Source organism: Dinoponera quadriceps, unplaced genomic scaffold (genome assembly GCF_001313825.1).
Source record: "Dinoponera quadriceps isolate SergipeBrazil2010 unplaced genomic scaffold, ASM131382v1 scaffold3676, whole genome shotgun sequence".
Classification (NCBI taxonomy): Eukaryota; Metazoa; Arthropoda; class Insecta; order Hymenoptera; family Formicidae; genus Dinoponera; species Dinoponera quadriceps.
This window is the reverse complement of record NW_014559267.1, coordinates 468,495-493,987: the sequence shown is the minus strand read 5'-3', so window position 1 is coordinate 493,987 and position 25,493 is coordinate 468,495. Positions and strand designations below refer to the sequence as shown.

Below are 25,493 nucleotides of genomic sequence, written 5' to 3'. Positions count from 1 at the left end.
GGGGGGGGGGGGGGGGGGGGGGGACGAGAGAGATACGGCTCTCGGTGAGTGGAGGAGCGGTCGTTGCAGGGGGGATAAGAGACGAACAAAAATGCGGGGGGAGGAGGGGGGGTTGGTCGAATAATAAATGCTGCGCCCAGAGCTAATTGCCGATCCCTCGCTTCGCGTCTCCCGCATCGGCGTTCTCGACTTCCGCCGAGATCGTACGCGTAGGAGTTTATTTTCACGCACAGAGAGAGAGAGAGAGAGGGACGGATTTATCCATTTCGATGGAGAGCGATCGGGAACGAGGCGAAAGTCGTCGGAGTCGCGCGCGTTACACGCGGCGAAGAAGGACGCTCGGCACGATGATACGCGTCACGCGACGTTGCGGCGGAGTTTCGGCGCTCTCGTCTCCGTCTGTCCGCCTCTATAATTTCGCGGATCGTGACTTGAATGACTGATGCTTGTCTCTCGCGGAGTGCGCGTCTCGCGGCACCACCTGAAAATGTCTCTGGGATCAAGCGGGCGGAAAGCAAGCGGGAGCGGTTAACTGCGGGCGAAGCCGCGCAATCACGCGCCGCGCGAATCGGATAATCGACGCACCCGTTAGCGACGGAGCGACTTCATTTTCTTCAATGATAATTAAGAACTTCGGATTCTCTCTTGATAAAATAAAATAATATTAAATATTCACATCGATTCGGTAGGTAGCCAAGGAGAGGGCTAAAAAGGGCTAGTAAGAGCCGTCGCTGGGTGCTGGGTGGGATTTTTTTAAATATTACTCTTGCAAATTCATATCTGCGCGAGCAACTTACCTGAAAGCGTCTCATGTCGCGTGGATTGCCCGCGTTTTTGAGGCAGTTCTGGTTGCACTTGAGAAAGAACTTGAGGAAGAATCTGAAAGCAGAAAGGGGGCCAGAGTTAAACGGTTGACAAGGTGCTTAACGCTCTTCAACGCCGGGAACTTAATTAGAACGCGAACTTGGTCGGAAAGCAAGGCTGAATATTGTATAAGCCAATCGCGAGCCTCGCTTCACTTGCCTCTATATTATTCAGCATTTCTCTAGATTAAACCTCCGACCACGTGTTCTTTGACCTTTAGGCCCGAATGCGCGGCATTGTGTGCCGCGGGAAATACGCGGTTATTTCGTCGTCCTGCGGAAATGTCAGAAAAGATTTCGCTAATTACGCTAATTGTGAGATGCTAAAAAGGATATATCGCTCGTATCTTCCTTGTATTTTCCGAACAAGTAAATATAGAGTAAAGCGAAGACTTATTATTTACATCGGAAAGATTATTACCGCAATTATTATTGTCTCGATATTTTGTCATATTGAAATATATAAACCGGTAATTTTTTATTTTTGTATACTCTTGTCACGCTGTTAATTGTTAGAAGAAACTGACACGCATTAAAAGGTGATGAGCATACCTTGAAAGTTACGACACGTCGGTTGATCGTACTACTGCTGCGCGGAATCGTATGAGATAGAATTTCGCGATTCAAGGACACGTGCGCGCTCGTGCGGGGTCCTGCCAAAAAGCCGGGAGCTCAATTTTCATGAATTATGTAAAATGTCGGGGGTATTGAATTTCAGGAAATTTTTTTGAAACGCAGGATATCCCCTCTGTCGGTGTTGCCTGCAGAGAGATGGGAGGAAGGAGCCGACTGAGAGAGACGAGGAGGAGAGAGCTTGAAGATCAGGTAGCTTTACGCCAGACCGAAAAGGATCGAAAAAGCGAAGGAAACGCGTAGGAAACAATCAGAAGGGCCGAGACGACGTCGGCAAGAAGGAGGGGTAGTTTTCTGCGTGGCTGCTGGTAGGCTTTTCCTCCCATGGGACGCCATTGTCATTCCCCCTGAAGAGCGCGTCTATGGGAACCGGGAGACTCCATGGAAAAATCAAACGCATACCTCGCAGCGGCGGCGCAGCGCCGTTTTGTCCGCATCTCTACGTCTCTCCTTTTCGCGCGCGCATAAATTGCCGAAATTGCAGAAGGAAGGACCGACGCACTTCTCTCGATCGGCCGGGCATTTTAATTAAGCATCCTGCAATTTAACTTTCGCGTCACGCGCGTTTCAGGCCGGCTAGCTACAATATAAGGAAGAAAATGAGATGGACGTTTTTTCGGAAAAAAAGAGAGACAATCGCAATTATAAATGAGGCCTATAAGAGCCAGACGCGAGCTGGAGGTGCGTTAATATACAGTTGATGTAATTCAATTTAGTAACGTTAAGATACACATTCTGAATTAAGAAGGTACAAATGTCTCGGCCTTCTTCAGACCCTCTTCAATCCTACAATTACAAAACGTCTAATCCATTTCTTCATCCTGTTCGTAAGTGAAATATCGAAGTTTGCACAAGCAGTTAGATAACATTTCCTTCTATACGTAGTACAAATTTTTCATCAAATTCTTCTCAAACTCATTTCAACCTTTACAATCTTCTTAAATCGTTCATTAAATAGAGAGAGAGAGAGAGAGAGAGAGAGAGAGAGAAAGATACGTAGCGCACATTTTTCAAGAATGTGGAGGCCGGACGATATATTTCTGCGCGCAACGATCGTCGAAAGTCTCTAACCCGCTTGCCGGGGAATCCATAAAGCTCAAAAGTGAAAGGTAAAAACGAAACGCATCCGCCGCGAAAGGGTACGCCGGGTCGGGCGGAGGGAAGGCGGGGGTGGGACGGGGGATGGGAATTCGGCGAGAAACGGAAAGAGAAAGGGAAAGAAACGTATCGATCTCTCGCGTTGCGTTTCTCGCGTCTACGACGCGCTACATAGACGATCCAACGTACCTGAGGAATTTGCGCGAGAGACCTCTCGCGTGTCGGGCTAATATCGCGCGTCGTCGACTGCCGTCGCTGCGACGCTCGTCCGTAGCGTCGTGCGAATTTAATTTCGTTTACTCTTAGAGAACGTTAAGATGCTATCGCGATGCTGGATGGGTATTCAAAGCATTGTACCGGCGGCTTATCGCCACCGTGGATCTTGCTCTAAACACGATGTCTTCGTTGCGCCCGAGGCGTCGCCCGACGACGACGACGACGACGACGACGCCAGATAGGAATACCATCGACCCGTGTACTCGCACCTACACGCTATTGCGAGAACGGTACGAGAAGCCGCCCCTTTAACGACGCCGACGACAACGGAGTAACCGGCGACCGCCCTCTTGGATCGCGAATCGTTTTACTTTGTATCTATATTGAAATCGTGCGTCGCCGTTATTTAATAAAACGCGCCGCCAGCGCACGTATCTCCGTCGCGCGTTTCGCGCTCGTCCGATACACCCGTCGCGATAGAAAAGCCGCGCTCCCGCAAGTGTATGTTTGAATATGTGCGCAAATTTTCAAGCGTCCTACGCGAGATAGATAGATGAATAGATGGATATAGATAGATAGAAAGAGGGAGAGAGCTAACGGCGATAATTACATTAAAAAGCAGGCATTTAATCATAAAAAGCAGAGATGGATAAGTTGACGATTGAGCATTTACATTGATAGTAGCATTACATTGATACTAAGAGTACGCAAGAAGAAGAAAAAACGTAGAGTGAGGCGGCAGATTTATCGCAGTGTGCGACACACGCCAGTGCAGACCAGTGAGAAAGAGAGAGAGGGAGACGCGAAGACACGCCGTGTGATCCGCGTGTCCGGAAGACACGCGGAGAAGTGAAAAACCGTGGCGGAAGATTAAAGAGGGAAATTAGATGGAAAGCGCGAGAGAGTGAGAGAGAGAGAGAAGAGTACGCGGTAGAAAGAGTTCGGGACTTGAAATATCCCGGCCTGCCGGGATTCCGCGTCCGTCCTCTCCGCGGAGCGGAGAAGAAATCAGACGATCCGCTTTCAGAATTTGACGCTAACAAAATGACCCTACTTACGCGGGAGAGTTCTATGAGAAGGGAGGAGGACGCGAGGCGGGAGGAAGGAAGGGCTCGCCGGAATCGGACGAAGGAAGGATGGCTATGGATCTCCGCTTTTTCTTTTTTTTTTATGGGATTCGTTCATAGGCAACACTAATCATTCACGACACCCTGCCGTCCCACTGCCGCGCCACTTTATTTCTCTTTCTTTTTCTCGCGCGCGCGCGAACGAGCGAAGTCGGTATCCTTCCGCGCGTCTTCGGAATATTGGCTGTTAGAGGCTAATGGATTGCGTTACTGACTGATTCAAATGCGAACTGGATTTCATTTCGGGCTCGATGGGGCGGCAGTATCGATGGTGTTGTAACGCGAACGCGTGCAAGAAGGGCTAGTTTCTTACGAAGGGACGGGGTGGGGTGGGATCAAATTCGATTCCGATCGTCTATTAGATTTTTCTCTTCCGTCGACGACGACGGAGGCGGCGCGATGCACTCATCGGTCTCTCTCTTTCTTTATCTCTCTCTCTCTCTCTCTCTCTCCACGGGAAAAATCTATTCCGGATCGCCGTTCGGGACACCCGGTACGTACACTTTACACCGAGCCGGAGCATCGAGTCGAGTTATATGTGCCTTACGTTTCAATTGCAAGACACCTTTCTCACACGCCCGGGCATTCGATGATACAAACTCGCGCGCTTCTTCGCGACCAGTTGTTTTTAGCCAAATATTCCAGCCTCGAATCGGAGCCACGCGGACGTTTTCCACTTCAATTTACACATTTGACACAGTTGTTCCTCAAGTTTGCATAGTAAGTTCACACAACAACTATCTCCGTGTGAATTATCGCGAGCTGAACGTTGTTCAAAGGAAAGAACAATCTTGGCGGGAACGATTGTATTTCCGCGGCGCCAACGTCATTACGATTCTCGGTCGAATCGTTTTTAAAGAACAGCCCGTCCGGAGCTTTTCCGGGCAGTTCGTCCACCGCTAACGAATTGACACGGAGGAAAAATATACAGAGGCGATTCGATTGCAAAATCATACCTAGCCTACCCTACGCTCCACCCTTCGGAGCTCGCATACCTTTCCGTTCCGTTGGATCAAATGGAATAAAACGAAGCAGTAGGCGACGGGGTCGGGGCGGCTGCAACGCGACGGCAGCAGGGGCGAGGGAGAGAGAGAGAGAGCGAGAGAGAGAGAGAGAGAGAGAGACGGTGGTTTGTAGCAGGAAACGTTCGCATCGTTCGCTGTTCCCAGTTTTACAGCGGCCAACTTTGCAACGTCGGAACGGATGAACGGGAGCGAGCGAGGGCGGAAAAAAAAAATCAACGATATAAATGAAAAAAGGGCTAAATATCGCGAGAGGGAGAGGACCTCCACGCAAAGGGCGAGAGTTGTACGAGCAGCAAGCGGGTAAACAGAGTCGAATGAATTCAATCAAACCTTGCAGTAAATCATCGGCATTCGCACGGCAGTTTTGTTGATATTTTCCGTGTACCAATTAGCGATTTTTCTCGCCGCCGCGATGTTCTTTTCTCCGCGGAACCCTATCGGCGCGACGAGCGGCGAATAAAAACAAAAAAAAATATATAAACGAACGAATAAATTCTCACGCTCCACGTGACGATCGTGATTTATAGGCGCGGTTATTTCTCTCGTCTCGGTTTGCCGATCGCGCCGCCGCGAGTTATCGGTATTCGGACGAAACGTAGTACGTGTAGTCGGCGGAAGAAGGTCGCGAAATTTTTTCTTTTTTTTTCTTCAATGAGCTTCGCGCAGCTTCCGTATCCGATAGGGGAATGTGCGTCCTTCGGTCATTTTCGGGGAAGATAGATTTTTCCGTCGAATACCGGCTAAGTTCTGGGAAGTTCATCGGGGCAAAAGCGCGGCAACTTTTCTTACCTTGACTGTATGTACATGCGTGTATGTGTGTATGTGCAACGCGAAGAACAAAAAGGGAAACTTCATACGCGAAGATAGCGACAAATCTTCGGGCGAATCTCTCCAGATGCGAGTCAGAGTACCTCGAGATCGGCGCCCGGCGTGGCTCACCCGCGCGCCTCCGACGCGACCAGCGTTTCATTTCCGCGGAATATAATTTAATGTTCGTCACATCGATAAACGGAATGAACGCGGGCACGGAGTTAGCGCGAATAATCCGACGGGAAATAAGGGAATTACCGGGTACTTCTCCCTCCTCTCCTTGTTTACATGTCACCCCCGGGTGTGCGCGGGTGGTGCATGCGCGGGAGGGAGGTTGCGCCAAGTCGCAAGTAAGTACCTTCTGATCTAGTAAATATATTTCCAGCAGGGGCTGAAGGGGATATAGGGAGCTTACTCGGGGACTCACGCGTAATAGTTCCAAATAGGGTGGCATTACGCGTATCAGAAATCCATTTTCTCCCACATCGGAGAATCTTTAATCATGTTTTCAGTTCTCGCTGTACGCGGCCCCTCTTCTTCGCCGCCATAAAGAGCGGATATTACGTCGGCGAAAATTCGACGGGGGGAGAATCTCTCTCGCCGCGTAATGCCGCACCGCGCTGAGCCTTCCTTCGTTCTTCCCGTCGTATTTAACGTGCTTCGCGTCGTCGTGCCGTTCAAACGATCAAGCATTGTCACCGACCAAGTTCTGGTTACTCAAGGAAATAACAGCTATCGAGGTACTGTAATATTTTCACTGGGACTGTCCGTGCCAGGTATATGTTTGTGAATATATCATATTTATTTCCCCGTGATAAACGCGCACGAATGCGCATTATTAGAGAAACGATCGTGACGTCGGGTTTTCCCGTATGTTTCTATATTTTTCACATTTTCACGCACTGATTATACGCCGTGGAAAATTTTACGTACGAAAACGCTTCGCTGAAATTTTATTTTATTCTAATACAGTGAAGGTATTAAAAAATACACAAATATAACGTTAAATTAATTCATGTTTTTAATTAATATTGAAATGTTAAGTAAATTCACCTGGACAACATATGTTGGCAAAAAAAATGAACGTGTCTCCGATGCTGACCGAATGTGTACGATTCCTACGAAGATATCCGTAGTGGTTCCCGCTGAGCTTTCTCGTCAGAGGTCGGTGCGTATCTCAGAGAAGATCGTACGGGGGAAGACTTTGTTGTTCAACATTTCTTCGGTTCGGAGGACTGAGAAGACCTCGTTGGAATTTTACTCGAACAATTGGACGGCCGGATAACGGAGCGCGCCCGGGAGTTTCCCCGTCCGTAAACAACTCTTGCAGTGGGCGGTGGCCGATAACTTTCACTTGATCATCGGACATATTTAAACGGGAGAGCGCTCAGGAGTAATCACGAGTGCATAATGCAGACGAGTAAGACGTCAATTAGTAAGAATGTGTACGAAGGCCCGTAAGGATAGGAAACCACCTAGAGCTGTATACCCTGCATACACCGTAACCGGGGTTAGTAACGGGTTAGCAAGGTATCAGGGGATGCTTAATGTTTAACCAGCCTCCATTACGCTCACTGCCTCTACCCAGCATCCTCCCTCGCCGCTTTCTACACCGCCGTCATCTAGTATCTACCGACTCGTTCCTTCGGATTCCCTCCTCAGGAAGTATTATGGATATAACGGCTAAGAAGGATCGCGCCGTAACTATCGGTTAATACAGGAAATCATTCCGCAGAAATAAAGATCAGCCCTCCCCCCCCCGCGTGTAACAGGAGATTGACTCGTCACTCCGTGATACGATCGGAACAGCTGTGATTAAGACGATTACCGATATCGTAAATTACGTCGTCGTGGATAGCGCGAGCGATTTCCGGGCGGTGGAGCTCCGTTCGCGCGCGAACTCGAAATTAATCGCGGGCCTGTTGAAAAATGTAATTTCAATTGAGGTTAATTAAATTGCCCGAAAATGGTGTCCCGCAAGACGAGGTGCGCAATGAGCGCGCGTACGCACCGATTAAACACGGGTGAATTTAATTTATGCGACAGGCGGCGGCACGGAAAAGCAGGAGAAAATACAACGACGTATGAAGCGTTTAGTTTCCGTCGAAGGTAGGGTGAGCTACCACTGTTTAACATCCTCTTACAGCCTCGCCCGTCGACGTAAATAGTTGTCCAGTCCGCGAGAATCGGCGGTAGAATAAATGTGCGCGCGCGCGAACGTGCGAAGAATTAACGTAAGCGTTCGCACGGCGGTCTGAGCTCTCTCTCTCTCTCTCTCTCTCTGTCTCTCAATGAGCGAACGAGAGAGAGAGAGAGAGAGAGAGCTGGCATGAGAAGAGTCCGAGCAGAGTTGCCAGCCCTAATGAAATTTCATCAGATTTGGTGACTTTTTCGTATTATGAAAACTGATGAAAATTTTCTGTAAGAAGCAAAAACCTAGTGAATTTAGACAATGTATAAAGAGAGAGTGGCCAACTGGTCACGTGTCTACGTTTCCTGATTGCCTGATGAAGTAATATATCACTTCCATGAAACAAATTAGCTGTCACACGTCAATGGCTAACGGGAATTGTGTTTTTTCCGTATAAAATTTTCAAAAACTTCTCAAGGAGGACGGTTTTATAATTTTTTAAAATATTCCTATAAGTATCTTTTACTGTCCTCTTGTTTTTCATTAAAAGCATAAGAGTAATTTGGTCGCTGGAATTAAAAATGTGATATCGGCATCCGTATGTGGCAGACGTAACGGCGAAAGAATTCGAGCATTGCGCGTCTCCTCGAGCCGTTCAGGTGTACGCAGGTGTCCCTTAATAATTTTCGCGATACACCCCTGATATACGTGTGACACGGTGTATCGCGCACTTTTACGATCGCGAGCGCATTCGCGGGGAGCCGCTCGCGTGCTCGTCGCTTTGTGATATCCGAACCGGGACACACAGTCGACAGCCCAGGGCGACGTTACATCATTACGTAATCTCGCGCTCGCCGTCAGCTCGGTCGGGTGGTTTGTAGGAAAGTTGGAGGAGGGGGTGTCTTGTATCCTGCGGATGCCATCGTGTTTACGAAAGGAAATCAGGCGACCGACTATGTGTGTAAAGAGGGATATCTTAACCAAATTCCAGACGCGGCGAGCGAGACGGAGAGATAGAGAGATAGAGATGGAGAGATGGAGATAGAAGGAGGAGAGAGAGAGAGAGAGAGAGAGAGAGCCGTTTGCCCAAGTTCTAAGACGGGCGGAGCTGAGGCTATTCGGCAGGCACTGCCGAGGTGCTGCATAATTCATATCTAAGTAATACGTCTTACTAGGTAGCATGGCCCCGAACTAACGTATCCTGTCGTAACCCCCGAGTTGTGCAGCCCCCGCTCTCTCTCTCTCTCTCTCTCTCAGGCCGTGTTACGCGCCCTCGCCAGCGACAGCGAGATACCCCTAATGGCAGTCTATCATATTAGCCGCAAGACGGCCTGAGAGGCCCGGCTACCATAACTAGATTTGCCTTGCACGTACGGCGCATCAAGCGACGATTTACCACGTATCGCGTGGTATAGTTTGGCCGTAGCTATTAACTGGCGTAAGCTCTCCGACTTAGCTTATGTCGACAACGTGACTGCGCTTAGGCACCGCGCGCTCTCGAGCTAGGATAAATCACGCGTATCCGAGAGATAAGGAGGAGAGCCGGCCGCACACGCCGATCCGATTCTTCAACCGCGAGCAGACTCGAGATCGTGCGTCTCTACCGTGCGGACGCGTCGCGCTTTCGACGAATCGGATCCTGAGTAGGAAATAACTTGCTGGCGAGCTGTGCCGTTTTCTAATGAACAATACTAGATGCGATTTGCTGTCGGTGGAATGGGATGATAGCGATGAGCCAAGACTCGGGAGGAGTGTTGTAATTGTACTTATTTCTACCATTGCACAAGCATTGCAAAATTATCGATTTCCAACACTGGGACAGTAACGAGTCTCGGTAATGATTGTTATTACTCTCTCTGTACAATTGTTAGATACTACAACTATGTTAGGAAGGAGTATGGCCGCGGATACTTCTTATTTATACCTGCAGATGTCCATTTTTAATGCGATATGAGGTGTAAAACGTCACAGTGAGGCAGACTCGGCTAGAATCGAATCTGGGTTTTCCATTTGCCAGGCAAGCTTGTTATTGAGCTAGATAGATTCCACGTTAATAATATCTTCCGTTTACCTATTTCAGGCATTATTATCATAATATGAAATTCGCATTTCAATAGAGAAGAAGGTGGTATTATGATATTTACAATTTGAACAATAACTTTGTTAATAATCAACATGTTTAATTGAAACTCAACGAATATATTCGTCGATATATTGTTCCATCGATTCCAGACTCAAAGTAATGAAATATTTATCATTCAGTTTTATTATTTATTTATCGTTTAGCTTTATGTAGGTCGAAATGTGTACAGCGGAATAAAATGTTAAATAACAAAACACCGTACATATATTTGTGCGATAATACCTGCAAGCCTAAGAAGAATAAGTAGGCATGTATAATTAAGTGTATCTTGAAGACGTTTCGAAATATGCTCGAAAGCAAAAGTGCATTATAACAAATGCCGGCTGTTGTGTATTGGCATATCAACACCATTGCGTAACGGCGGGCTATCAAACACATCATTCTATAAGCAATCACAAGAATTGGCCTCTACATAGCGGAGATATTAAGAATATTACTATTATACCTTCAAGAGCTTCAATACGACTTTCTCCTCTACAGAACTGATGTCTCGTCAGCCTCCAGTATTACATATGAATGTATATGATTCCTGCACGGGTCATGAGAGATTTTTTCAGGACACGAAAGAACGCACGATCTATCACTTCCGAAAAGGGGACCGGCCGAGCCACGTTCTTTTTTTCCCTTAACCGACCGTGTCGAAAATTAAAGTCACCGAAACTCGTCCTCCCCCGATTCCTCCCCGTCGTCGCGCTTATTTTAATCAAGGCGCACGCGAGCAAATTAACAGAGGATCGCCACGAACGATGCCGCGTCTCTTTACCCTCGCGCACCCTGGTATAATGGCAGCATTTTATTTTCGCTACACATTCGGAACAGCTCGAAGATTATTTCCGGAGCGATCGTTGAAGCCAACGGTCGCCGACTGCGAATTTTCGGCGCGAAATTCGCGCGTCTGATACTCGAATAACCGGCGCTGTGACGCACGAACTACGAAAATTGCAGTATTCTCTCTCTCTCTCTCTTTCATTCGCTCTCTCGTTCTCCCGGTGGTGCCCGCCTTGGGCACATACAGTGCGCTCGGACAAGGAGCGGGGCATTTCCATAAATGCATCAGAACCTGCAACCGCGTAAACTAACTTAACGCGCGACGACGACGATCCCGCCCCTCTCCCCTTCCGTCCGGCGGTATACGCGCGGGTGTACGCGCGATTTATTAATGCCCCGCATTTAGATACGGAGCCCCCTGAGAGCACGGCCCGGCCGGAGTTAGGAGTCTCTCAAGTTGCCGCTGTCAAATATCGACAAAAACGACCGTAAGTCGCGCATGCTCCCCCGTTACACCGTGTGTTTGCCCGCTCGCCGGAGACGGAAAGAGGGTGGTGGAGAGGAAGGCAGCACGCGCGCATCACAACATCCTGCTTCCGCGTGAGAGAGGAACGCCGACCGAGGTACGTGGTGAGAAACGCGCATATTTATCTCCGCGCTCACACAAGAGCCGAGTAGATACTGAGAGAGATTTCAATAAAATTATAGCCATTTACGGCCTTAACTGTATCTTCTTCCGGTTTCAAGGGACCCTCCCTGCGGTCGTGCTCTTCCCTGATGACGTCAGAAGTGCGAGAACGCGTGTCCGAAATTCTTGCGAAACACGTCGAAACAAAAGGATCTGTCCGTAAAAACGACACGTGGCGATCGATCGATCGCATTTGCATATTTCGGAAACTTTCTTCTTGCTCTAACAATCAATAAATAACCGTGAAATCAACACTACGCGTAATTCTCCATTTGACCTATCTTATTTATGATATCACATATGGCTTACAGAAATGGCAAATATTTTTCTTTCAGTGCCAAGTAAACGGAAAGTTTTCGGAATATTTTACAACTGTGCCTGATCGGTGCCCCGCCAACGCGGAAACGGCGAATTCGATTCTTTCTTTCGATCGCTACTTCACTTCTTTACCGTTTCCAAAAAAACACACCGAGCCGATTGACGCGGCGTTTCACGGTGCATCCAGGTTGATAGCGCGGCGGCGATAACGATCGATCGCGGGCTGTAATTTCGGAAAACTGCACCGGAGACGTGCAGTTTACTGTTACTGTTGTGCAACACGGGGACGATACATCCCCCACCCTCGGTCGACTCCCGCGACACCGTGAGAATTTCCCTACGTTGCAGACAGTTTGGAACGGCGCGTGTCAGTGTGCACGGCAATAACACGCCGTAAGTTTGTCGACGGAAGCTCGCTTAATCCCGGCTAACCTCGTTGCCTGGTCGCGGAGTTTGTCGTCAAACTAGGGGAGCTAAAATGTGATTTTAATATTCGCGGCTCCTTTGAGGAAACTCGCGAATCCTTCCTTAACAGGCTTACCGAGGGTACGCCTATCCCCTTTCACGGGGTCTCTCTCTCTCTCTCTCTCTCTTCCTCTCTCTGCAGCTCGCCTTGAGAAGTGCAGCTCCACTTCGAAACTCGGCACAATCTCTGGTTCCTCTACTAACTTTCAGGCGTTTCGTTTTTATTTCGGCAATCGTCAACTAAAACTATCCCTCTTTCTCGATGTATCATACCTTCTCTCATAAATCCTATATATGTTCTAAAGCTGTTTATTCGTCAATATCCCGGCAACGTTTGCGAGTAATGCCGCGTCTCACCGCGTTCTATCTCTCGTTAGAACAGCGCGTTTTTATCCGACGATGTTTCTCAGCCGCTGCGGAATGTCACATTTCTTACGCATTACGCGGAACGTTTAAACATTTTTACTTCAATCTTCCCCATCGAGGCGCTCTACCGCGATCCAGCAAAAATTTCCCAGTTAACGTAATTACCTCGGCGGAATTCGCGCTTGCGGAGCGAGAAAAAAAGTCACCTCGATGAGCGTGATCTCTATCGGGTTTTATTAAAAAATATGTCTTAATTCCGCCCGGGGGCCACGCTTTTAATTTCTCCCTATGGACGCTTTTTCGTGCCGATGAACGCCGGTATAAAGAATCGTTGAATGAGCGGATCTGGCAAGCGAAGCTGATTATTCTCGGCAATGGAGAATTGTCGCTCTGACAAATTTCATATTTCCGCGAACAAAAGGAAAAAATAAAAACAAATAGGAAACTAGCAATTTTTCCCAACCGAGTTCGAAGGAGCATTTATTTTGCGCCTCCTTTCGAATTGCCGATACCTCGAAGGAACTTCGGAACTACAGCATTTTCAAAATTCGTCGAAGGAGTGCCCACAATGACGGAAAATTATCGTTATTTTCGGCAAGCAAACCTATCCTTTTTTACTCCAACCACACAAAAATAGTCGGAAGAACCATTTTTTTAGTAAACGTTATCACAGTATCAGTGATAACATTGACTTCACATACATGTTGCTACTACTGTAAAATACCTTTGGCGCCGGAAGTCAGCATAATTTGCTATCAGTGTGTCCATCACTCAGTCAGAAATGCTATAAATCTTCCTTTTTACGGGCGAACGCGATGATAAATCGACATCTCCCCGTGTACTTACGGAAAAAAAATGTAAAAATTTGTTCGAGGTCGGCGAAGTTCGCGGAGCTCATTCACACATTTCCACGGTGCGTTCTACAAATTGTTTCGCTCACACGAAGCCACGATTGCACATAATCTGGCGAAGTGCTCGCTCGCAAACTACATACCAGGAGTGCCACGTACGCGTCGCGTCGCTCGGCTCTGCACGTAGGCGCACTGGCTGTCGGCGCGGGCTGACGACAAGAAAGACACGGATTATGGTTCTTTGCTTGAGGACTTTGGGAGGTTAGCAGTCGCCATGCTGGCAGGACATGGAAGCACGCAGGACACGACGCCGTGGCGGGCCGTGTAGGGGTTGCCATGGTGATCTCATGGGGAGGGCATTCGCCCTCTCTCACCCTCACTGAGAAGATAATGCTGCCTGCCTGCCTGCTTGCCTGCCTGCCTTTCTACCGATGCTGCTACCAACCGCCGCGATATCAGAAGCTCCGGCAATAAAGCAAACGTCCATGCTTGCGCGAAAGTTTATGAGACAGATCCGGTTTTCGAGTCGCGCGATTACGAGGCGACAAGCTAGCACAGCGGCTCGTCCCGCTCACATACACACATATACACATTTCGTTCATCATCGCGTATCTTGGAAATTATTGCGTCAACGACGCGCGAAAGCTGTATCTCGGTGGCTGTTCCAATTTCCACGTCGTTAGCGGGCGATGTTGCGGAATTTCTCAAATTTAATTTCCGCGACGTCTCGTGGCTCTTCGAAACGTGAAAGGTGTAACAACGTTGCATCGCTTTGATTTAGCGTGCAGCAATTTTGTTACACGCAGAGGAGAAAATTAACTACAGGAACTAAAATCTAGTCGCGGCGGCTAAAATAGGCTGATGTCGTTGTTACCGCGGCTAATGAATTCAGCTGTAGCAGCAATGACGTTAGTAGTTGGAAGTAAAATACATTTGCTGCAACTACATTGTTCGCTGTAGCGTCTTAGCTCGAACAACTAATAAATTTATGGCTAATTCTTTATCTGCTGTATAAAATTTCGTCAATCCTTTGCTTTTTATCTCTGTTACTCTCCGCACTGAGAAAATAAATTTTGCTAGAACAGCAAATTATTGATATAGCGACAGTAAGTAAAGAAAATTTGTTTGGACAGCAACAAATTTGTTTGGAGAGAAATATTTGTCAAGAGAATTAACTGCTATTTGATGGATGTATGAACGGCAAAATAATTTGGTTATACTAAATTAAATTTTATTGCTGTCACAAGGACGTTTCGCCACGACAGCAACATTATTTTTTTCGTGTAACAAATCTGTTTGTTTTCACTATATCAACGAACAACTTGCTGTTCCAGCAAAACTCCCCTGTACATAAGTGAGGGGAATTTTTTTCAATGCATTTCGAAGTTTCCTATAAACTACGGATATGAATGTGATGTTCATGCTGCTTCACTGCACCTTCCGCCGCATACAAATCATCACACCCTCTTACAATCCCTTCCCCCTCTCGTTTCTCTCATACGTCGCACGCGATCGCCGTGCAAATCGCCGGAGCAAACGGCCAACAAGGAGAGCTCGCGTTCTTGCTCGACGCGTCAAATCTGACATTTCGCCGTATATCAGGATGTTCTATCGAACGATAATGTACAGCACCCACGTAAATGTCACGCGGCGAGAGACCGGTGAGAGAGCCTCCGGCTAATAATCCGCGTTGACGGTTCTCGATCGGACGAGGGAAACCCGGAAGAAAAATGACGCTTAATATCGCCGGCGGTGCTTTTCCGGCAGTAGCGCGGCCGCTTAAGCGCAAAACTCAATGCAATGCGTCGCGAGATTAAACGACCTTAAACCACGAAGACGATATCAGTATATCCGCGGCTTAAAGGCTTTACTCGCGGACGCAGCGCGGGCAGGAGGGCGTGCGCGCGCGGCTAACGACTCTTCGCTACCTTCGTGCTTCCTTTTTAAAGAAGCCAAGACGGACGAGACGCGGACGCTTCGACAAAGTGTCGTCGTATTTTTGGTTTACGGCGTCTGAGGGTTTCCGACGAGGAGGGCCGAGGGGACGGACGGACGGACGGGCGGGCGGGCGAGCGAGCGAGCGAGCGAGAACGGGCGAACGGCGGCGTGAGGGAGGCTGCCTGAGCGCTTCAACGATCATGAGGGTGGAAAGTGGGTGGTTTGGTGGGTATACGGGGAGTGATACCGGTCCCAAAGGTGTCGTTACAATTAGACAGCGCTGCCAACTGCTACGACCTCAACCGCTAAATAACTTACCGGTGCTGACAACCCGACCGCCACACCGTTACCGGCTCATCGTGCTCGCATGTAACTTAACCGTGAGGTCTACGCGTCATAGCCGGGTGAAAGTGCTCCGCGTATAATTCCGCCGGCGTCTCGCTTGCCAAATATCTCGCGAGAGAGAGAGAGAGGAAACACGTTTCGTTTCGAGCGCTTCTCCCGTCTCGTCGAAGTTGGGGAAAAAGCGTCGTAGGGAGATACAATGTTATTTCGAAAAAAAAAAAGAGAGAGAGAGGGAATAAGACGAGGCCAATTCGATCGAATATAACGCGTTTGAATCGGAGATACCGTGCGGCCGCTATCACTATCTCTCTCCGTTGTCTTTAGTACGTTTTAAAATACGCGATCACGGGAAGCCGGAGGTAAAGCTCTCTCCCTTCTATCCGATTGTTGCTTGGAAATTACACGAAAGCTCCTTGTTTCCTCTCTCAGTCTCAGGTCGGACGACTACTGGCCTTTCCGGAGAGCGCATATACAAGTATATAGGGTGCCCCAGATTCGGCGTATTTTCTTTCATCCACTGATCCTTTGGCTCGTCTCAAGCCGGATTTCTCGTACTCGAAATTTGATCGCGCTCCCTCCTATTCGCGACGTTCCGTTTTGAACACCGTGTTTACGGCCGACCGTTGAATTGAATTTTCATCGAGATCCACAGTCCATCGTGAGAAATCAAATCCTGTCGGCGGAAGTTCGAATTCTGACAAGTTGTGTAACGAGTCGTTCTTCTCAGTCTCGATAATTTCAGGAGCTACGACGCGCGCGCGACATTTTCGCCGGGAGGCGCGCTGCAAATCGGCCAAAGGATCCGCGGAAGGGTGAGCGGGGAGCAGCCAGGACACCCTGTACGTATAGCCTACTCTCCTGTCGAGACGAAGTATAATATAAAGAGCCGAGCCAATGTCGAGGACGTCGCGCTGTCTCGCGCTTGCGCCGAGTGTTTAGAACTCGAATGCTGGTAGAAAGAGGTGACGAGGAGGTGAGGAGGAAGCGGGTAGCCCTCCGAAGAAGGAGCAGGAAGAGGAGAAGGAGGACGGGGTGTCCCCGGAGTATCGACTTGCCCCACGGGACTCGGCAGTCGATAGTCCCGTGGGACTCGCGGTCTCTTTCTCGACGTCGCCGCTCCTCGACGCACCCTCCTTGTCTTCCTCCATTTTCCGTTTTCTTCCCTCTTTTCTTCAGGGCGCCTCCTCCTCCTCGTCCCGCTCGCGTGCACCCTATCGCGGCTCACGAAAGCGGAATGGCCGGACAGGTGGAGGCAGTAACGGAGACGGCGCGCACGACGAGACGAGATCTCATCAGATTTTGTTTCGGGAATTGTTTCAGATGTGTCACCGAAGTAACACGCGGATAATAATACGCGCGAGGATAATCGGTCGAGGATATCTCGAATCGATAACCTAAGCCCCGAGTTCGGCTGGTTATCGGGACAACGCGCGGTCAGCTCTTACGGTGACGTCGAAATGTCGCGACTTTGTCATGCATTATGCGCGTCGCATCGTCGAAACTCTGCCCTCAGAGATCGCTGATATTCATCGCCCGCGGTATTACCGGAAATAGGATTACTCGGCGGTACTTGCGGAATTACCGGAAATGGGATTACTCGGCGTAACGCGAAATTCGGCCGAGTGATAATAAGAAATGATGCGTACGCGCGCGCGTGAACTCACGCTGTAGTGATTAAATTGCTGACAAAGCGCGCCGGTAAATACGGTCGCGGGGAGCGAAACGCTTCGGAGGGATATGAAAGAAAGAAAGAGAGAGAGAGAGAGAGAGAGAGAGAGAGAGAAAGAAAGAGTAAATAACTATATTTTTCTCTCAATGTGAGATGAAGAAATACAGTAACAATTGGAGTAAATAAGCATACACGGTAAAAAATGTGTTAAATTTAACAGGTTTCACTCAAATTTTTATGTTAATTTAACACAAGGTGAATATGTTGAAAAGTAGCACAAATATTATGTCAAAAAGTAACGCAAAATTAAATACATTAATCGACACGAAAGTATAAAAAAACGCGTAATTTTCACAATTACACGCGTTGAATATCAATACAATACGAAATGTTGAATGTTTGAACATAAACATAATATTAAATTAACACACGGGTATATAATATAAAAATTTGAGTAAAAATAGTATAAAATAGAAAGATTTAATACGACAATTTCCACAAGGGCTGATTTTAGTACAAATACAAAATGTTTTTTACCGTGTGTAAAATAATTTGCGAATCGCAGTTAGTGATACAATGAGACAGAATAAGTCGCTGGATATATGGTGAGAATCCAATAACGAAATAAAGAAATACGATAGATAAAAGTTAAAGTAAATAAGCACACAAAATAATTTGCGGAACACCAGAGAGAGAGAGAGAGAGAGAGATAGTTCCTTCGAGTTTATATGAAATTCCACGCCTTGTACAGGCGGCACTCATTCCCGCCGCCCTCTTCCGCGATCGCGAACCCGCTCGCTTGCCTAGGCCACCCTCGCACAAAAGGTTGCCCGCTCGTGCTCGCCGGCCTCCGCCTTCGAGAATTATCCGCGCAACTTACAACCCCCATTGTTTCGACCTACCGTGGATTCCCTCTATCCCGCTACGTACACACGCTGGGTATCGAGCCCCGCATACTGAGCCGGAGAACGAAAGTGAATCTTGAAGCGTTATTCGACATTGTATCTCCGTGTCTTGTTCCTGGCACTCCGCGACGCGACTTTTTAAATAATGGAGTGGCCTCCTCCTCCGAGGAGCCGCACGAGGAGCCGGCGTGCTTTCGCGTCGTGCTCGCGCGACCGCCTTACGCTCGACGTTTTATGGTATAGTCGAGAAAGTTATAGACCTATGGGCTCCGGAAAGAAACGCTCTACGATCACTTATGTAGTTCCCTCTCTCTCTCTCTCTCTTTTTTCTCCCTTTTTCTCTCTCTCTCTCTCTCTCTCTCTTTCTCTCGTGTTGTTTGCGTGCTAAAACGACCAACGCGTCGCACTCGTTCGCGTCATTTCAACGACACGATGTTTGGGAATGTTCGACGTGTAATTCCAATGATCGCAATTTGTCAGCAAGCGGGTAACGATACTGCTTCGGAGATGCCGTAAAGATAGCACATTCGCAGTTTAAAGCTATCTCACCGGAGGTAAGTTCTCGCAAGTGTGCACTCCCGCGTGTCTCCCGCTTGCCCTTAAGATTTCCTCGAGCGCTACACATTCTTTTGTTTGACCTGCTCCAAAGTTGCGACGATATTGATCTTTCGAGCACGTAGTCCTAACGTGTGCACAAACGTTATATATTATTTAACGAAGAATCTACTCTCTAGGCCACTAATATTCCGTTCTCTCCGGTCCACGACGGCGACGGAGAGAAAGACCGAGAGAGAGAGAGAGAGAGAGAGAGAGAGAGTGACGTTCGCACAGATAGACACGTGCGTACGCTCACCTCTCGTCTCCTCTCGTCTCATCTCGAGCGGATCCGCACGAGCGGGCGAAAAATCGAAAGCCATCACGGGCTGGTAGTATCCGCGTGCGTGTAACTCCGCAGAGTCGTAGGTGGTATTGGCACGTAAACGCGCGCGCGCCCGCACACACGTATGCGTGCGGTCGTCGAAAAGAAAAGGGAAGGCATGGAGGGCCTTCCTCCTTCCCTCCTCCCCTTCGAGGCGCCCAACGAGGGAGGATTCGAAGGGTGAGCGCAGTGCGCCCCTCGCGCGAACCCTTGCGTCCCCCTGGCCCCTCCGCGCGACCCTCCGCGTGAGCGCGCCCGGGCTACCGAAATTCGCAGAGTGTCCTCCCCGGTTCGGTAATACGTTACGCGACTGCGAAAGTATCGTCCGCAGCCACCCCCCGGTCCGGCCTAACCCGGAGCAAGTGCGACGAAACTTCCGCCGCTTCCCCCGTAGCAAGGACGGGGTCTCCGGAGACTTCCATTTTGACTCTGGGGATTAGGCGTGACCCCGCCCATCCGTGGGCAAAGTTTTGTCCCTTCCGATGGCCAAGAACGAAAAGCCGCCGCTATATTGATGACTTCTTTCTCCGAGCGAGGGTGAGTTAGAGGGAGAGCGAGGTAGAAAGAGAGAGAGACGCGCTGCAAGCTACGAAGGAAGGGAGGGAAGAAGGAAGAAAGAACGGAAGGACGGAGTGGGAGAGAACGCTGAAGAAAGCAAACTCGCGCAACCCCCGATAGCCCCCGCCGACCGGCCCGCTAATGTTGACAAGATGTGTTTCTCTGGTGCGGCTTTAGCGGTGCGCGCTGCTTATTGCCATTATTTTGAGGGAATCGAGATATCCGCAGCCCGCGCTTTAATGATCGATATCGTCGTTGAGTGTAATTATCAAGTTCGATTGTATTTCCTCGGGAGAGAGGGGGTGGGGGTGGTCGATGAGAAAAAGACGGACGAGGAAAAGAATTATAAATTAATTGCCGAGTTAAACGTGAACACGTCGCTTTACCTCCTTCCTCGTTGCGTCGTTACTTCGCGCGCGATACAATTATCCATTGTAGATGTTCCGATAAATATTGATCGGGTGTAACATACATATTTCTAACGCGCGTCCGAAGTCTTTGTTACGATAACGCGTGCCGCTTTTCGAACGCTCTCTTCGAGGTGAAAAGATTCCCGAGGAATCTCGTTGGAAACGTTCAACGTTATCGAATCGCAATTACCATGATTATTCATCGGGGTGAATAATTCGCGGCTAGATCGGGCGACAACCGTAATTATCGGGCGCATCGGTTAAACGTAAAATACGAGACTCACCGTATCGGAGATTCGTGCAACACAATTGGCTCAGTAGCGGACACATGCTTTCTTTATTCACAAGAGCCTTGTGTGTAAACCTCGCACAAGGAGTGGCACGAGGTTTGGGGGTTGGTCGGACAACGGCATCATAAGTCGGGAGTGGTTTGAGGGTTGGGTGGGTTGCTGGGGTGGCGAGGGTCCCTGGAGGCGGCGGGCTAAATATATCCACCTCCGACAACCCCCGGGGGAGAATGTCAAGACAACATGGCCGACGCCCGTCATCCCGTTAGCTCTATGTGTACAGTAGTTCGTGTTCGGCTACGCCGGGAGCCCAAGAACGTCCAAAGATCGCGACGTCACGCCGTTACATACACACACACACACACATATATATATCTATGTACGTTATATCGAAGCAAGGCATTAATAAATACTCGCGCGCGATACTTCGATACCGCGCGTTTCTCGCAACTCGCTCCATTTCCTCCCTTTCTTTTTTTCCATCTTACCGTAAATCAGGGACCGCGCGTGTATATTTACCTTGATCGATGGCGAGCGTTTTATTCGCGAGCAGCGTTAAACGCTTTTTCCTCCCTGCCCGGCAGGCTCCGCGAGATTATGTTCTCGAGTCACGGATGAGTGCAATCGCGAGGCGGAGCCCCCGTAAAAAAAAGGAAGAAGGAAAAAAAAGAAAAAAAAAACCCCGTCGGCAAAATTTACATTATTGCCCCCGAGACCATTTAGGTAATCTCGGAATTCATCGCTCGCAATCGGATTTCAAAATAAAATGAGGCGGGCAGCGAGAGAGAAAGAGAGAGAAAGAGAGAGAGGGAGAGAGTGAGAAAGATAAAGAACGTGACGGGCGATGAGCCCGCCAGTGAAGTTACATTTCGCCTTTTCGGGAACGCAGCTGCTGCTCAATTGCACATTGTCGTCGTCGTCTTTGTCTTCGTCGTCGTACAACGCATATCGTGCACCGCCGTTGTTTCTCGTCGTCGGCGCGAACGAAAGGCTCGGCGGTAGTCAAGGGAAGGGGGGAGGGGTCTCAAAGAAATATAGCAGAGATTAAAAGTCACAGTAGAAGAGTCTACGTCGTACGGCGCGAGAAAGGTCGAGGAGAGCTTCGCGCGCTGCTGTCCGCGGAGGGAAGGGGTGGCCAGGGGGACGGCCGGGTCGAAATTAGCCACCCTCAGGATTACCCTGAATTAACAAATTGAAAAAAGTCACCTTCCCCTCGGGCTCCCCGGCGGGGAGGAGGGGGTCTTAAAGGTGGCCGTTCGGGCGCTCACGCGTTCGCGCGCGGCGCACCGCCGGGCGTCGCTCTCTCAGGCTCCTTCGGCTTAAAGCACGATCTTCGCCGGGATATCGGACCAACAAATTCATGCAAATGCTACTTGGCTCCGCCGCGGTCGCGATACGTACGTCCCCCCGCGTGTATCTGTGTTGGTATAGCCGCTGGTACAGCGATAACGCCGCGTATACAGCGCCCCGGCATTATACACGATACCTACGCGGCGATGCGCTTAAGCACGAGCGACACGAACAAATTCCCCATGACGATTTTGATAGCGGAGCGGCCTCCGTTTATTGAAACGCGTTAAATTTTACGGTGTTCACACGCTCCCCCCCCCCCTCCGAAATTCGCCCGGACGCGGCGGCGGCGGCGCTGCCGACGATATATTCAACCGACCGTCGCGATCGTCGAATCACGCTGGAAAGTCGGAAAATCGAATTAAAGCAACACTGAGTGGAAATTACAGTTACTTGCGGCTTCAATTATTTTCCTTCCTTTGGCTTTAACCACAATAGTAGCAGTAACGATATGCATGTAACGTTGCTATCACTGACACTGTGCAATGGAAAAAAAGAGTTAACCGCGGTAAAAAACATTTTATACTTGTGTTGAAATATGTACGGTATTTCCTTCGTGCAAGTAGACATTTACTCGTATATGTTAAAACAATTACGACAGGTATGAAATTTATAATGTTGAGAATATCAGAATTTATTTTTAGGAAATATTTACTGGACAGGAAAGTCAGAATTTCTTTTTCTCCTCAACTGAAACGAAGTATTGCAATTCTAATAAATACTCCCTTAAAAGAACCATTTTACACTTACATTCAGTAATTCATTTACAAATCAAAGCATTAATGTGTTCAAGTATGTATTGGTATAGCTAGTTATCGAAATACCCTTAAATTGATAAAAATATTACTTAATTTAAGAAGCTGGAGAACAAAAAAATTACGTTTATTTGATTCTGAATTTTTTCCCTACAGTAACACTTACTAAAAAAATGATCTTCCTCCTGTCTGCAGATAATTGACCGAATATGGCTCATAGTTATGATATTATAATTAAACAAGCGCCAAATATTTTTCTCTCGGCGCAACGGAACGAGGAGAGTGGCTCTCTCGGAATAGCCGGGAAGGACAACTCCTTCAGATTCACCATGACGATCTGTTGCTGCTCTTTTCAATTGCAGGCGAGCGAATTGAACGCGATGGTCAGTTGAGGAAATTCGCGGCCAATGAATGAAAGCTGCATTCGCAGGGTGGGCGGTCGCAATTAACATTTAAAAATTTATTCCGCGCGGCACGAAGAAAGCGCGCGCGCGCCGCGGGTGTTATACTGCGGACATATCTTACATTGCGCGGTCACATTTCGCCCGATATATTACAAGGGACGTACTTACACGTACATACGAGGTTGTGAATAGGCACTTACAATGCAGTCGTACGTATGTGTCTCCCTCTCTCTCTCTCTCTCTGTCTCTCTCTCCCCGGCAATGGACCGTGTTTCGCGGCCACTTAACGTTTTATTGCCCTCCTTCGGTATCTTCCGGTATGTCGTTATCGCGGCCGTGCGATAATACGTTAACGCGAGAACGTTAACACAGATACAAGCGCGCTCTCGTTGGCTTCTTGCGACGGCAGCAGGATCGTAAAAAGCGACGCGTTCTCATCGATCTCGGCGATCTCGAGAGTCGAGAGACTCTCATTAGTTTCCCGTTCGGTATTAACGAGAGTCCGGCGGGGGGGACGACACCTGTTCCTCTTTCGTTTTTCCCCCCGAATCGGCCATTGGGGGGGAGGGAGAACGCATTAGCGGGTCGTTCCTCCGGCGAAACGGCGGCGGGCGGCTCTGGATTTTCCTCTTCATAACTTTGTTTTGACTCCCGTACGTACATACATACGTACGTGGGAGTATAAACGCGACCAACAAGCGTTGCGCGCACGGGGCCTTTCCGCGGTACGTGCCGCGACTGCGGAATCTTTTTCGCGTAGGAGAGACGGGGGAGTGGGAGGCCGGCATGAAATAACTGCATCGGCGAATTGTCTGCATTAAGTATTCAAAGGGAGGTGAGGGACCAACGAGATGGCGAGACGCGTGCGTATATATTACGGTACGCCCTAAGCCGTTATCCGTTCGAGAAAGTGGCGAGAGGCCGGGTTTTGTTCTCTCTCGATTTCCTTTCTCTCCCTCTCTCTCTCTCTCTCCTTGTTCTCACTCGCAGAGTCACTCGCGGCCCACCGATACACCGCCCGATCGATCGCCCCAGCCGGACAGAGACAAATGCCGGATCTACAATTCGAGGGGGGGGGGGGGGCGGCACACACTTCGGGAAACTGAATTTCCATGCCCGCGAATTTCGCCGCGTGTACGGGCGAAATGCGCGCGGTGCTTTAATCGTCGAGTTTGCCCGCTCGTGTCTTCTTCCTACCTTCCTTCCTTCCCTCCCTTCGATATCAGGCTGCAGCCAACCGTGAGGACGTGCGCCTAAAGCCGGTTTCACAACAGGTCGCTGATCGTAACGCGGTTGGACGGTTAATTATTTGATCAATGGAATCGTTAAATTGCTCGCTAATTTAACGCGCAATCGAGCAAGGATTTTCTCGGGGTTTAAAGAAAATGTATAACGAATATTACATCGGGACTTAAGGGTCGGTTCATACGCGCGACGCGGGCTCGAATGTCGCGACAGAAGTGTTGAGACAAATTGTCGGAGGAAGAAAAAAAATATTTTCAACTCACGCTATCGTCGCTCCGTTAATAATAGAGCGCACTCTCCGCGGTTATCTCGGCCGCCGGGTGACGAGTGGGACGCACGTGATCCATCGATCACGATATCCGCGCAAAGCTGCGCAGAATAGACGCTGCGCGTCGCGGACTTCCTTCTGCCGCGTCGATACGATTCCGATCTGTAAAGGGGCGAAGTGGCCGGGCGGGCAGGTCGGGTGGGTGGGGAGGGTAGGTGAGGGTTGCTTCGTGCACGGAGGGGTGTTGAAGTATACGTGAAATCGTCCACCGAATCGCGAGAGAAACAGAGAGGGCGGCCGATGGAGGTGGAAAACGAGTGAGTGGCCATAAACTCGGGTGTCGTTTGCGTTTTCTATTTAGCCATTTCAGCTCGCCCCGCCCGCCGCTCCTTTTACAGTCTTTTTCCGTCGCTCTCTCTCTCTTTTTCTCTTTCTGTCGGTGTCGTCCCGAACAGAGACGAGCGACTCGAATTGAATTCCATACGATTCGGGTAGTTGGATTTACGTTGATACCGAACGCGAAAGCGCGAGCCATTCGCCGTCGTTCGAACTCATCTGGCATAAGCCGACGGAAGGCGTGTCGACGGCTCGATTGACGCCATTCGGCGCGATATAAATGAGTCAGAGGATCGCGCATCGCGTACACCGCGTTGCGAAACACCGCGACCGGTGAGTCTACTTCGGCGAGGAAATATTTAACGATCGGCGACGACGACGGCGACGTCTGTCGTGTTCGCTTCGATTAAAGTGTCGGAAATCTTTCGTGTGTATATATATATATATATATACACACGTTTGCCTGCCGTTTTATTTGCGGCTGACGTGGAATCGAAGGATGAAAAAAACGAAGGAGGGAAAAGAGGAAAAAGGATAGGGAGAGAGAAAGAGTGAGAAAGTTAGAGCCGAGCTGGTCCTTTTTCAGGCGTGCACACGTAGTA

At 49.1% G+C, this 25,493-nt stretch overlaps 1 protein-coding gene across 1 annotated transcript in view; it reads right to left on the bottom strand.

Annotated features, from left to right (window-relative positions):
- LOC106750264 (transcription factor collier) overlaps positions 1 to 25,493 on the bottom strand; it is a 102,559-nt gene that overhangs the window by 11,053 nt on the left and 66,013 nt on the right. The window contains exon 7 of the mRNA XM_014630470.1: positions 798 to 879. Coding sequence (XP_014485956.1) covers positions 798 to 879 — 82 coding nt within the window. The remainder of the gene's footprint in view (positions 1 to 797; positions 880 to 25,493) is intronic.